Below are 12,631 nucleotides of genomic sequence, written 5' to 3'. Positions count from 1 at the left end.
TGTTCATAATTATATATACAAATCAACATACCCTGACCCTGTTCATATCTAGAAAATTCAACATACCCTGCTTATTCTTAGAACATACAATATTGCCTGCTCTTATTTATATACCCTGTTTATACCTATAATATACATGATAGAATGCTAAATAATCAATATTCTTAGTGGTGTTTACATGGGACTAGTGCCTTTTCAACAATTTGACTGCATTTTAATCTTCAGATTATGAACACAGTTGTTGCTTTTTTCAAATCCACATTCTTTGTATATGTCAGAGAGAGTTATTCTGTAAATAATATGTGTACTAAGTAGCAGGCCAGTTGCCTACATGCTCTCACCCCTTCTTGAAGGCTTCCTCTTCTGCATTCTTCTGTTTCTCCTTTTCCTGTGCATCCTTGGCAGGCATACTGCAACACACAACTTGTTCACATAAACATACACTTTTTATTACTTGTCAGTTATTTTGATAAGTTTCTCGTCTATTAACTAAGCCATGCTTCTTTTATGCCCTTGAAAGGAGGCATACAGAAATCACATACCGTACTCCATCCTTCCGTCTTTCTGTTTGTCCGTCATATTTCCTGTGCAGAGCATTATTCAGCAAGTATTTAAGTGATTCCAATGATAGAGGACTTCATGGGGAAGTGCAAAATACAAGAACCATAACTCTTTCTTCAGAAGTTAAGGAGTTGTTTCCCTTTTTTTTCTCTTGTAAAGACCATAACTTCCTTCGCATTGAAGGTATCAAAATATAACTTCGCAAATTGATAGAGAACATTGAGGAAATAAAGGGTACATGAATCATATCTCAAGTAATTCCCCTTTTCTTATTTTGTATTCAGAATCTAACTGCATATTGTAATTATCTTGTTCAAAGTATAAGTAAACAAGAGCTGTCTCCATAGGATGACATATGCCCCCAATAAACGCTTTGATAGAAGTTATTGAAATGCACTAAGTGACCCCATGACCTAGTTTTTGACCCAGCATGACCCATATTCGAACTTGGTAAAGATCGGATGAAAACGTTTTGAATTAGAAAGCAGACACGAAAAGTGTGACAGACTGACGGACAGTGCGAAAACTATATACCCCTTTTCTTCGAAAGGGGGCATAAAAAGAATTAAATAGATTTGAACGAAACTTCATAACATAGAAGGCTTCGGGAGGAAGTGCAGAGAAAAAGTGGCATAATTCTTTCTTCAGTATTTCATGAGTTATTGTTCTTTGTTTATTTTCTAGTGCACTCTATAATTTAAATACAAAATATACCGATAAAACTTAATAGATCTACAGTGAACACTTTGAGTACATGCAGAATGCAAGAACAATATCTTTCTGTTCATTTTTTCAGAGTTTATGCCCTTGGTATATTTCTTCTTCAGAACAATTACAAAGTTTAATGTTATTTAGAAGATTATAACCATGTTTTCCAAAAAATTGAAGGTAAAAAATTAAAATGGTTTTCAATAGACACTGCAATCATGCTTTTGATGCTAAGGAATTATGTCTGACTCCATTTTGATGACCCATTATTGAAATGTATACCCGTCCAATAGTGTCTGACTTAATCCAAGAAATTTGGTGGAGCTTCAGCTCTATTTACATCTTCTTTGTGGTTAAACAAGCAAAGTAATTTTATTGTCTATGTAGTAATATTCCCATGAAATGGATGGATTCATTGCATATACATAGGATATGTAAGGTAAAATTATTATGTTTTTCAAACATGTACAGTACACTTAAAGGTGTGAAGCTGTCATACACGAAATGGCAGACGTGATTGAAAAGTTTGTCAATTGTTAGCTGTTTATAATTGTGAATAAATGTACAAGGTTTTCATTCATGCTACAGGAGAATAATTTGTATTCAAGATCATCATTATGAAAACTTACTGAAACAAGGGCTGTTTGTAAAACATGCATGCCCCCCTATATGGGCTATAAGTTGTAGTAGCAGCCATTGTGTGAATACGTTTTTTGTCACTGTGAACAATGGTGGTGGTGGTGGTGGTGGGTGGTGGGTGGTGGTGCAGCAAAAATGCAGTTAGCCTTACATTTGGTAAAATTTAAATATATTACAAGGGAGGCAAATGCTGTAACAAAAAGAACATGCATAAACGGTAGTTGTTTCCCTTGTTTGAACCACGCTAAATCCTTAAAATGCCTACTTCCAGTAACTGTGACCTTCACCTGTGACCTTGACCTTTGACCTAGTGACCTCAAAATCAATAGGGGTCATCTGCGAGTCATGATCAATGTACCTATGAAGTTTCATGATCCTAGGCCCAAGCGTTCTTGAGTTATCATCTGACAACCACCTGGTGGACGGACCGACAGACTGACCGACCGAAAGACCGACCGACTTGAGCAAAGCAATATACTCCCTCTTCTTCGAAGGGGGGGCATAATAAAATATATTACAATTTTTATTATATTTGTCAGAATGTGCAAGACGAAAAACTATAAGAGACAGTACTAAATCAGAGAAAAAAAAAATAATTGACAAAAATTATCTTTTGATTAAGAATGATCAATTTAGCAATTTCAGAATAGCTTTTAAGTGTGTACACATGCAAAAAGTAGTTCAAATAATTTTGAGTAATTTAATTTGAATAGATCCTCCCATTTAGAACTAACTTCTCAGAAACAGTTATTGCTGTAATATATGAGAATGTGACATATGAAATGTAAAATTACTTTTTAAATTTACCACTTGGCATTAATTAAATAAAACGAGAGTTCTGCTGTCGGAGACATATGCCCCCCCCCCCCCCGCCCTAAACAGGGCTTTGAACTAGTGACCCCAATTTCACTAGGGGTCATTTACTGTCCAAGGCAAATGCACATGTGAATCAGTCAATTTGTTGATGAGTTATTGATTGGAAACGATTTTCACAATTGTGACAGTGACCTTGACCTAGTGAACCCAATTTAAAAGGGGTCATCTACTTTCCAAGGCCAATTGGCATGGGAAGTATCAAGCCAATTGGTTCATTGGTTGATGAGTTATTGATCAGAAATGATTTTGACACTTATTCAGACAGTAACCTTGACCTTTGACCTAGTGACCCCAATTTCTGTAGGAGTCATCTACAATCCAAGGCCAATGCACATGTGAAGTATCAAGCCAATCGGTCAATTCGTTGACGAGTTTTTATTTTATTTTTTATATACATTTTTTTTTTTGATTTTCAACATACATCTCAATTACAACAAGGTTATACATATGAAGCTACATAGTTATACATACCACAGTATCATATATATTTACGATTTATGTACAAGCACAATGTTTTTGGTATATATTAACAATAACACGTTATTAATGCATTAATTTGCTAATGCTTGATATTGTTCCCAGAAAATACATTTTGAGACGATGCTATATTATTATTTTGGTAAAGAGTGAAAGAGAGAGGGGAGAAACTATGTTAAATTATAAGAGAGAGGTAGAATTTATAAACATTAACACAAATAATCAACAAGAGGGCCATGATGGCCCTGTATCGCTCCACTAAAAAGCCCAGGAATTGTTCCTTTGAAGCACAGTCCCATTGCTTATAACGTAGGTACATTTATCTCTCCAAAAGATATTGTCGTTCTTTCTATTTCACATATTTTTAGATGCTGAAGATCAAATATACGCATTTGATTTGAAACAGATTCACAAGACCCGTAGGAATCAAAATGCCTTAACCCTTTACCAAACGACACATTTTGGACTTTCCCAATTTGAAAAAGGTTGCAGATGACAATTAAATTGTAATGGAATATTAAGGAAATAATCAGGTAGGGTAAAAATAATTGTGATAAAAGGAGAAATTGCTCATCTTTAGCAATTTCTCATTTTATCATAATTATTTATAAAGTCGTCAGCTATAAACCCGTAAAACCCTGTTGGTGTTTGGTAAAGGGTTAATTATCTCTGGTTCCTTCTTAGAGCCTTTCACACATTTATAACAAATACAATAGTAGCATCTTTCTTTGTAAAGAATCATCTCAAACAAGGGCTGTTTGTAAAACATGCATGCCCCCCCCCATATGGGCTGTCAGTTGTAGTGGCAGCCATTGAGTAAATACCTTTTTTGGCACTGTGACCTTGACCTTTGAACCTAGTGACCTGAAAATCAATAGGGGTCCATCTGTGAGTCATGATTAATGTACCTATGAAGTTTCATGATCCTAGGCGTAAGCTTTCTTTAGTTATCATCCGGAAACCATTTTACTGTGTGAAGTCACCATGACCTTGACCTTTGACCTAGTGACCTGAAAGTCAATAGGGGTCATCTGCGAGTCATGATAAATGTACCTATGAAGTTTCATGATCCTAGGCGTAAGCGTTCTTGAGTTATAATCTGGAAACCATTTTTCTAAGTTGAGTCACCGTGACCTTTGACCTAGTGACCTGAAAATCAATAGGGGTAATCTGCGAGTCATGATCCATGTACCTATGAAGTTTCATGATCCTAGGAATAAGCGTTCTTGAGTTATCATCCAGAAAACATTTTACTATTTCGGGTCACAGTGACCTTGACCTTTCACCTGAGAATCAATAGGGGTTATCTGCGAATCATGATCAATGCACCTATGAAGTTTCATGATCCTAGGCATACAACGTTCTTGAGTTATCATCCGGAAACCATTTTACTTTTTCCGGTCACCGTGACCTTTGACCTAGTGACCTGAAAATCAATAAGGGTCATCTGCAAGTCATGATCAATGTACCTATTAAGTTTCATGATCATAGGCATAAGCGTTCTTGAGTTATCATCCGAAAAACATTTTACTATTTCGGGTCACCGTGACCTTGACCTTTGACCTAGTGACCTCAAAATCAACAGGGGTCATCTGCAAGTCATGATCAATGTACCTTTGAAGTGTCATGATCCTAGGCCTAAGTGTTCTTGAGTTATCATCCAGAAACCATCTGGTGGACGGACATACGGACAATAAACACCCTCTTCTTCGAAGAGGGGCATAAATATAATTAACAACCCACACATCCCTTAGACCAACAGGCCTGAGAATATTATGATAATCTAAAGATTATTTCTTATATTTATAAATGTATTTAATTAAGTAATACATTTGACTTCTAAGATCAATTCATAACTTATATTAAGAAAATTATAAAAAGGTGATAAGTCGAAAACGGTGATAACAAAAGCTCACCATGAGTGCATTGTGCTCAAGTGAGCTAACAAGAGCACCGCATAACAGGTGCCAACGCTCGGCTGCGGGTGCAGTTTTGAATAAATGAAAGCTTGTCAGAATTTTTTTATTTTTTTTAGACCCCTAGTGACCCCAAAATGGGTGTGGCATGTTGAACTCATCAAGGTGCATCTACATATGAAGTTTCAAAGTTGTAGGTAGAAGCACTTTGATTTTAGAGCCGATGTTCAAAAGGTTAACACGAAGCGGACAGCGGAAGACACGACGAGCTTGCTATGACAATACCTCGGGTTTTCTCCGAAAACAGCCGAGCTTAAAATGGTGACAAAAGCCATCAACTAGCTCCCTTTGTGTCGTTCTTTTGGGTATAAACAATCAAAAGACAATTTCATAACAAGACTGGGTTTGCAATGATTCTCAGCATTATATTACCCAGTGATAAATCTATTCAGGATATTTCACTGTACAAACCCAAAATTGTTGTCCCAGAAACACTGATGGGAATCAATATGTCCCAGAAACACTGTTGGTAGTCAATAAACAACTTAAAACTGTCTGGGTTAAGATCAACTTTTTTTTAAACACAACTTGGTATAATAATCAAAGTTATACAATATAGTACAATAATAGACACATTGGTAGATGAACAATAAGCACACATTTCTATATACATATACCGGTGCTCCTTTCTCAGACAGAATGACGCTTGCTATATCAAGTTCACTAACAATATCAGGCTGATAAAACAAATGATATTGGATCAGTGGACTACAAACAATAAATGACAGACAGATGAAACAAATGATAGTGGATCAGTGGACTTATAACAATCAATGACAGAGAGATGAAATAATAATAGTGGATCAGTGGACTTTTAACAATCAATGACAGAGAGATGAAATAATGATAGTGGATCGGTGGACTACATTGGCAGAGCAGCTGCACTTTAGTATCCAATTTAACTGGGTTCCTATTCACAAAGATTATTAACTTCAAAGCAAGTTGTGAAGTTTGAACTGTTTGAATTTGAGCAAAAGAAACAACTGTTGCCAAGATTCTTAAGAAGAGAAGACATTTTTTAGAAGAATGTGCAAATGCATGCCTAGGTTGCATATACTAGTAATACACTAAACATGGTACAAGATATGGCTGTGCACATAAAATGTCATTCATCATGAAGTTAAATCGTTTTCTGAGTAAAATATGTTTTTCTTGATACAGAATAGCATTATGCACACAGTCAAAACTGAGTACAGTGGTCAGTCAAATGAAATGGCCAAAGTGACCATTGTCAACAAGTATATCATAAACATTATTCAGAACACATTTTTTGTGTGATTCATAACACATTACATATAGAGATGTTTACCTGAAATATGACTACTCTATGTGTCAGATCAGTTTCAGCTTTTATATATAACATGTCAGGTAAACATAGTTAATACACCGTAAACTTTGGTGTGAATGCAGAAATAAACAAGAAATGTGTTTGTCAGAAACACTATGTCCCCTTGTGCGCCGCTTTGATTTAGTTTCTTTGACCTTTGACCTTGAAGGATGACCTTGACCTTGACATTTCACCACTCAAAATGTGCAGCTCCATGAGATACACATGCATGCCAAATATCAAGTTGCTATCTTCAATATTGCAAAAGTTATTGCAAATGTTAAAGTTGGCGCAAACCAACAGACCAACCAACCAACAGACAGGGCAAAAACAATATGTCCCCCACTATAGTGGTGGGGGACATAAAAATTCCTGCAACCATTTTGGGTGTGGTGTAACAATTCTAACTAAAGTATATGAAACAACAAGCAAAAATTAAAATAATAACAAACCTCGTGTAAAACATATAAAATAATATTAAAGCACAATGACGACACCTAATACTGCATTATTGAAAGGTCTTTCCAAATATAATGCTGCTGAAAGGGGCGTTTGCAGGAACCTCACTCATATCTTTCCTTATTATTTTGACAGGTAAGAACTTTTGTCATGAATTTCCAACCACATAAAATATTTCAAGATGTGATCATTAAATTAAACAGCAAACAAATAAGCATCACCAAGTAAATATAATGAGTCATGACAAATGCCTCCAACAAAAAAATTCTAGAACTAATTCTAAATTCGAAAAGTTTCAATAAGTAATAATTAAACAAAAGGAACAGTTCACATGCTTATTATCAATATATTGATTTCCTCTCATATGAATGGAATGAAACTATCACGAGTGCATGGGAAATTAAAGCACTGAAAGCTGAACTAACCATATCTGATTGCTATAAATTCAATGAGATATATTTCCATTTTGAAAACTTAAGAACTTTTAAATTTACAGGTAAGATTATTGTTATGACTGCTCAACAACAGAAAATAGCCAAAAGGTCCGCGGATTATGATGATTACATGTATACATAAGCATGTACAATACATTTAATAAGTAGCTAACCTGAGATACAAAGGAGCTGACCTGTTCGGTGCAGCCCAAGATATCATGAGAACAAATGTTCTCACAAAGTTTCATGAAGAGTGAACTAAAAATGTAACTTTTCCAGTCCTAACAAGGTTTTACTATAGCCATATAAGGATAAATTCCCTGGCCCCTGGCCGCCATGTTTTTCAACAGACCAGAACCATTTCTGAACTCATCCAAGATATCCTTAAAACAAGAGTGCCAAACTGTCACAAGATACGCCCGTTTGAAGGTTTTGGACAACTTGATAACTTTACCATGACCCATATTTGAACTTGACCTACATATCATCTGGACACAACTTCTGACCAAATTTGGTGAAGATCAGATGAAAACTACTTCAATTAGAGAGCGGACACCATGCTAAATGCTTGAAATGCACTAAGTGACCTCGTGATCTAGTTTTTGACCCTGCATGACCCATATTAGAACTTTACCTAGATATTGTCTAGATACAACTTCTGACCAAGTATGGTGATTATCGGATGAAAACTACTTCTATTACAGAGCAGACACCATGCTAAATGCTCAAAATGCACTTAGTGACCCCGTGACCTAGTTTTTGACCCATATTTTAACTTGACCAAGATATTGTCCAGATACAACTTCTGACCAAGTTTGGTGAAGATCGGATAAAAACTACTTCAATTAGAGAGCGGAAACATGCTAAATGCTTGAAATGCACTAAGTGACCCTGTGACCTAGTTTTTGACCCGGCATAACCCATATTCGAACTTGACCTAGATATTGTCTAGACACAACTTCTGACCAAATTTGGTGAAGATTGGATGAAAACTACTTCAATTAGAGAGCCGACACCATGCTAAATGCTTGAAATGCACTAAGTGACCCTATGCTCTAGTTTTTGACCCTGCATGACCCATATTAGAACTTGACCTAGATATTGTCTAGATACAACTTCTGACCAAGAATGGTGATTATCGGATGAAAACTACTTCTATTACAGAGCAGACACCATGCTAAATGCTCAAAATGCACTTAGTGACCCCGTGACCTAGTTTTTGACCCATATTTTAACTTGACCAAGATATTGTCCAGATACAACTTCTGACCAAGTTTGGTGAAGATCGGATAAAAACTACTTCAATTAGAGAGCGGAAACATGCTAAATGCTTGAAATGCACTAAGTGACCCTGTGACTTAGTTTTTGACCCGGCATAACCCATATTCGAACTTGACCTAGATATTGTCTAGACACAACTTCTGACCAAATTTGGTGAAGATTGGATGAAAACTACTTCAATTAGAGAGCCGACACCATGCTAAATGCTTGAAATGCACTAAGTGACCCTATGCTCTAGTTTTTGACCCTGCATGACCCATATTAGAACTTGACCTAGATATTGTCTAGATACAACTTCTGACCAAGTATGGTGATTATCGGATGAAAACTACTTCTATTACAGAGCAGACACCATGCTAAATGCTCAAAATGCACTTAGTGACCCCTCGACCTAGTTTTTGACCCATATTTTAACTTGACCAAGATATTGTCCAGATACAACTTCTGACCAAGTTTGGTGAAGATCGGATAAAAACTACTTCAATTAGAGAGCGGAAACATGCTAAATGCTTGAAATGCACTAAGTGACCCTGTGACCTAGTTTTTGACCCGGCATAACCCATATTCGAACTTGACCTAGATATTGTCTAGATAAAACTTCTGACCAAGTTTGGTGAAGATCGGATGAAAACTATTTGAATTAGAGAGCGGAAACTGCTGTGGACGCCGCCCGCCCGCCGCCAAGGTGAAACTATAATACGTCCCGTTTTTTTAAAACGGGCTTATAAAAATGTTCTGACCAAGTTTCATGAAGATTGGACAATAAAGAAGACTTTTAGAGTGTTAATAAGGTTTTACTACTGTTACATATGGAAAAATCCCCCCCCCCCCCCGGGCCATGTTTTTCCAACCGGAACCATTTTTAAACACATCCTAGATATCATTGGCACAAGTCTTTGGACCAAATTTCATGAAGATCGGACAATAAATGTGGCCTCTATAGTATTAACAATGCAAATGTTACCGCCACACAACGCACAATGGACAAAAGGCGATCACATTGTGCTCAGGTGAGCTAAAAATAACTGAAAGCACCCTAAAAATATCCAAGTAATAAGTATAAGTTATCTTGCAGATTTGGTAACACTAACAAATAATTTAGCCCAATGACACAAGTCAGATAGTAGGACACTACAAAGCAGGTCAGATGTCAGAGTAGGGGATTACAAAGCTGGTCAGATTGTCAGTGTGGGGGATTGTAGTGCTTTACATCCACAGCAGACGCAGACCCAACAGGCAGCAGGGAGATGATCACAGACAGTATCGCCATCACAATGAAAAAACAGCCAAACGTGAGCCGGATACGCCAGCTAGAAATCTGGATCTTTGGAACATTGTCCCTGTAATGCTGCAGCAAAATGTCCTTCAAACTCCTGAAATGAACAACAAGTACCAGAATTCAGATGCAGCACTTCCATACTCAAGAGGGCCATTAGGTGCTTACTATTTGGAGAATGTGGAGCTTAGAAGAATAAGAGTACTTAATGAAACATACAATGTATAGGCACATTATTACAGCAAACTATGAACTATCACAGGAGAAATTCGTGTTCTTATCCTCTGCTTTTGTAACAGAACACCAACTATTAACAAGAAATGATTAAAACTTAGATCACTGCCAAAGAACGGTCAATGTAAAGCATTGGGTGTTCAAACTGGTTTGAAAGCTAGCCAAACCTTACACTTACCCAAAAATTATTCACACAATAAATGCGTGTCTTAAATGGTTTTAATCAAATGTACCAATGCAAACAGAAAATGAAATAATGAGAGCAAAAAAACTTGATGTGCGAATAGAATATAGCATACATAATTTAAGTGTTCTAGAGTCATGAGTATAGGAAATCTATTTAAACGATAAGGGGATAGGTTTATAAGTTATTAGTATACAAAGAAATATGGTCAATCTATGAAAAAAATTCAACAAGTAAGTTAGCTGTTTCTAAAACATTTTGTCAAACAAACTAGTAAAAGAAAGATGTTAAAAATGTTTCATCAAAATAACAAAAATAGCTTTATCATGACACACTTTTGATAATTGACAATATTTCCATCATCATCATTATCATCATCAACATAAGTATCAAGCCAATTTGTCAATTTATTGACGAGTTATTGATCAGAAACGATTTCACACTTATTGTGACAGTGACCTTGACCTTTGACTTAGAAACCCTTATTTCAAAAATGGTCATCTACTGTCCAAGGCCAATGGCATGGGAAGTATCAAGCCAATTGGTCTAATGGTTGATGGGTTATTGATCAGAAACAATTTTCACACTTATTTTGACAGTGACCTTGACCTTTGACCTCAATTTCAAGAGGGGTAATCTACTGTCCAAGGCCAATGCACAGGTGAAGTATCAAGCCAATTGGTCAATTCGTTGATGAGTTATAGATCAGAAATGATTTTCACACTTATTGTGACAGTGATCTTGACCTTTGACCTAGTGACCATTATTTCAATAGGGGTCATCGACTGTGAAGTTTAAAGCCAATTGGTCATTCCCTTGACGAGTTATTGATGGGAAACGATCTGGTCTACCAAAGACTGCCATCCAGTAACAGGGCCCTTAATCCATTTTAGGGGAAGCGGGTTGCTACCCTCATGAGGGGGAATTTTTGCGGCGTTTCCCTTTTTGGGGGATTTTTTTACTACTCTCTAATTATTACATTTGTACATGTTTGCACTATATTCATTTCTTTTTTCATAATTAAGTATGTTTAACAAGATTAAATTGAAATAGAATTGAGATATAATAATCATGAGACACATCTTTAAAATATATAAAAAAAATTAATAGGGGGAATTTTTCCCCCCAAAAGGGGAAAAAACAAGGGCTGTTTGTAAAACATGCATGCCCCCCATATGGGCTCTCCGTTGTAGTGACAGCAATTGTGTGAATATGTTTTTTGTCACTGTATGTCAATGACCTGTGAAATGTATCCAATTAATAGTGCAAAAACCAATCAGGACCTATACTTATCAATTATATCCATTATATGATTGAGTCTTTGATTTTTTGGATTCCTTTCACACATTTTGACTTATTTGACAATATGTGAAACGTGCACACAATTTGTAATGTTTTATTTATTAATGGTAATGAAACATGTTATTTATAGCAGTTAACTCCCCTAGTCAATGACCACCATAGATAGCAATGCAATCTGATTAAAAATAGCCAAGGCTAGTGTTGTGTATTGGGCAAATGTATACAAGTGCAACTTGACCACATGACCAGTATCATGTGTTTACCACACACAGAAGTCAGTTATGTAATAGACCATTAATTCCGCTCCCAACTTTGGCCACTTGCCAAGATACTGACCAGTATCAGATGGGGTTGTGAAACTGTGTAAACAGTGAACACCAGTCCATGTAATACTGGCCTACCACTTGTACTAGTTGATTTGGAGTTAATACAGTAATGCATGTACAAATGAGACACTAAGCTCAAAAGTTAATTATATGTGCCTCTGAAAACTAACCAGAGGAGTGGGTTGAAATTTACAATCTTTACTTGGCATTTGAGGAAATCTGAACTCTCAGGGTTTGGATAGAACATCCCCAAATTAACTTTTCTTTACACTGTTGTTATTTTTGTTCAATACACAAATATTAACCTAACTTTACAAATCCTGTACAGTAAAGGAAACTAAATCTAAGTTGATATTTTAATATGCTTGATCCTATTTATGTATTAACATTGTTTTATACATACAAACTGTGTTGCTGTTTTTCAATTAACAAGCAGATTAAAAATTAATTATATTTTATGTATAATTTGAATTGACAAAATTAAATGCAAGTTGCGTAGCAAGAATTACATGTTTGATTTATTGTCAGTGAATCGTGACATTTTCTCAATGTTTCAGACCACCAGTTTGTC

General features: G+C 36.0%; 1 protein-coding gene across 1 annotated transcript in view; it reads right to left on the bottom strand.

The window, feature by feature from the left end:
• Window positions 1-12,631, bottom strand: part of LOC127853002 (uncharacterized) — a 102,729-nt gene that overhangs the window by 12,621 nt on the left and 77,477 nt on the right. Inside the window, exon 13 of the mRNA XM_052387120.1 lies at window positions 8,092-10,111. Coding sequence (XP_052243080.1) covers window positions 9,922-10,111 — 190 coding nt within the window. The 3' untranslated portion in view covers window positions 8,092-9,921. The remainder of the gene's footprint in view (window positions 1-8,091; window positions 10,112-12,631) is intronic.

Source organism: Dreissena polymorpha, chromosome 12 (assembly GCF_020536995.1).
Source record: "Dreissena polymorpha isolate Duluth1 chromosome 12, UMN_Dpol_1.0, whole genome shotgun sequence".
Lineage (NCBI taxonomy): Eukaryota > Metazoa > Mollusca > Bivalvia > Myida > Dreissenidae > Dreissena > Dreissena polymorpha.
Note: the sequence above shows the minus strand (reverse complement) of the source record. Positions and strands in the feature narration are given on the sequence as shown.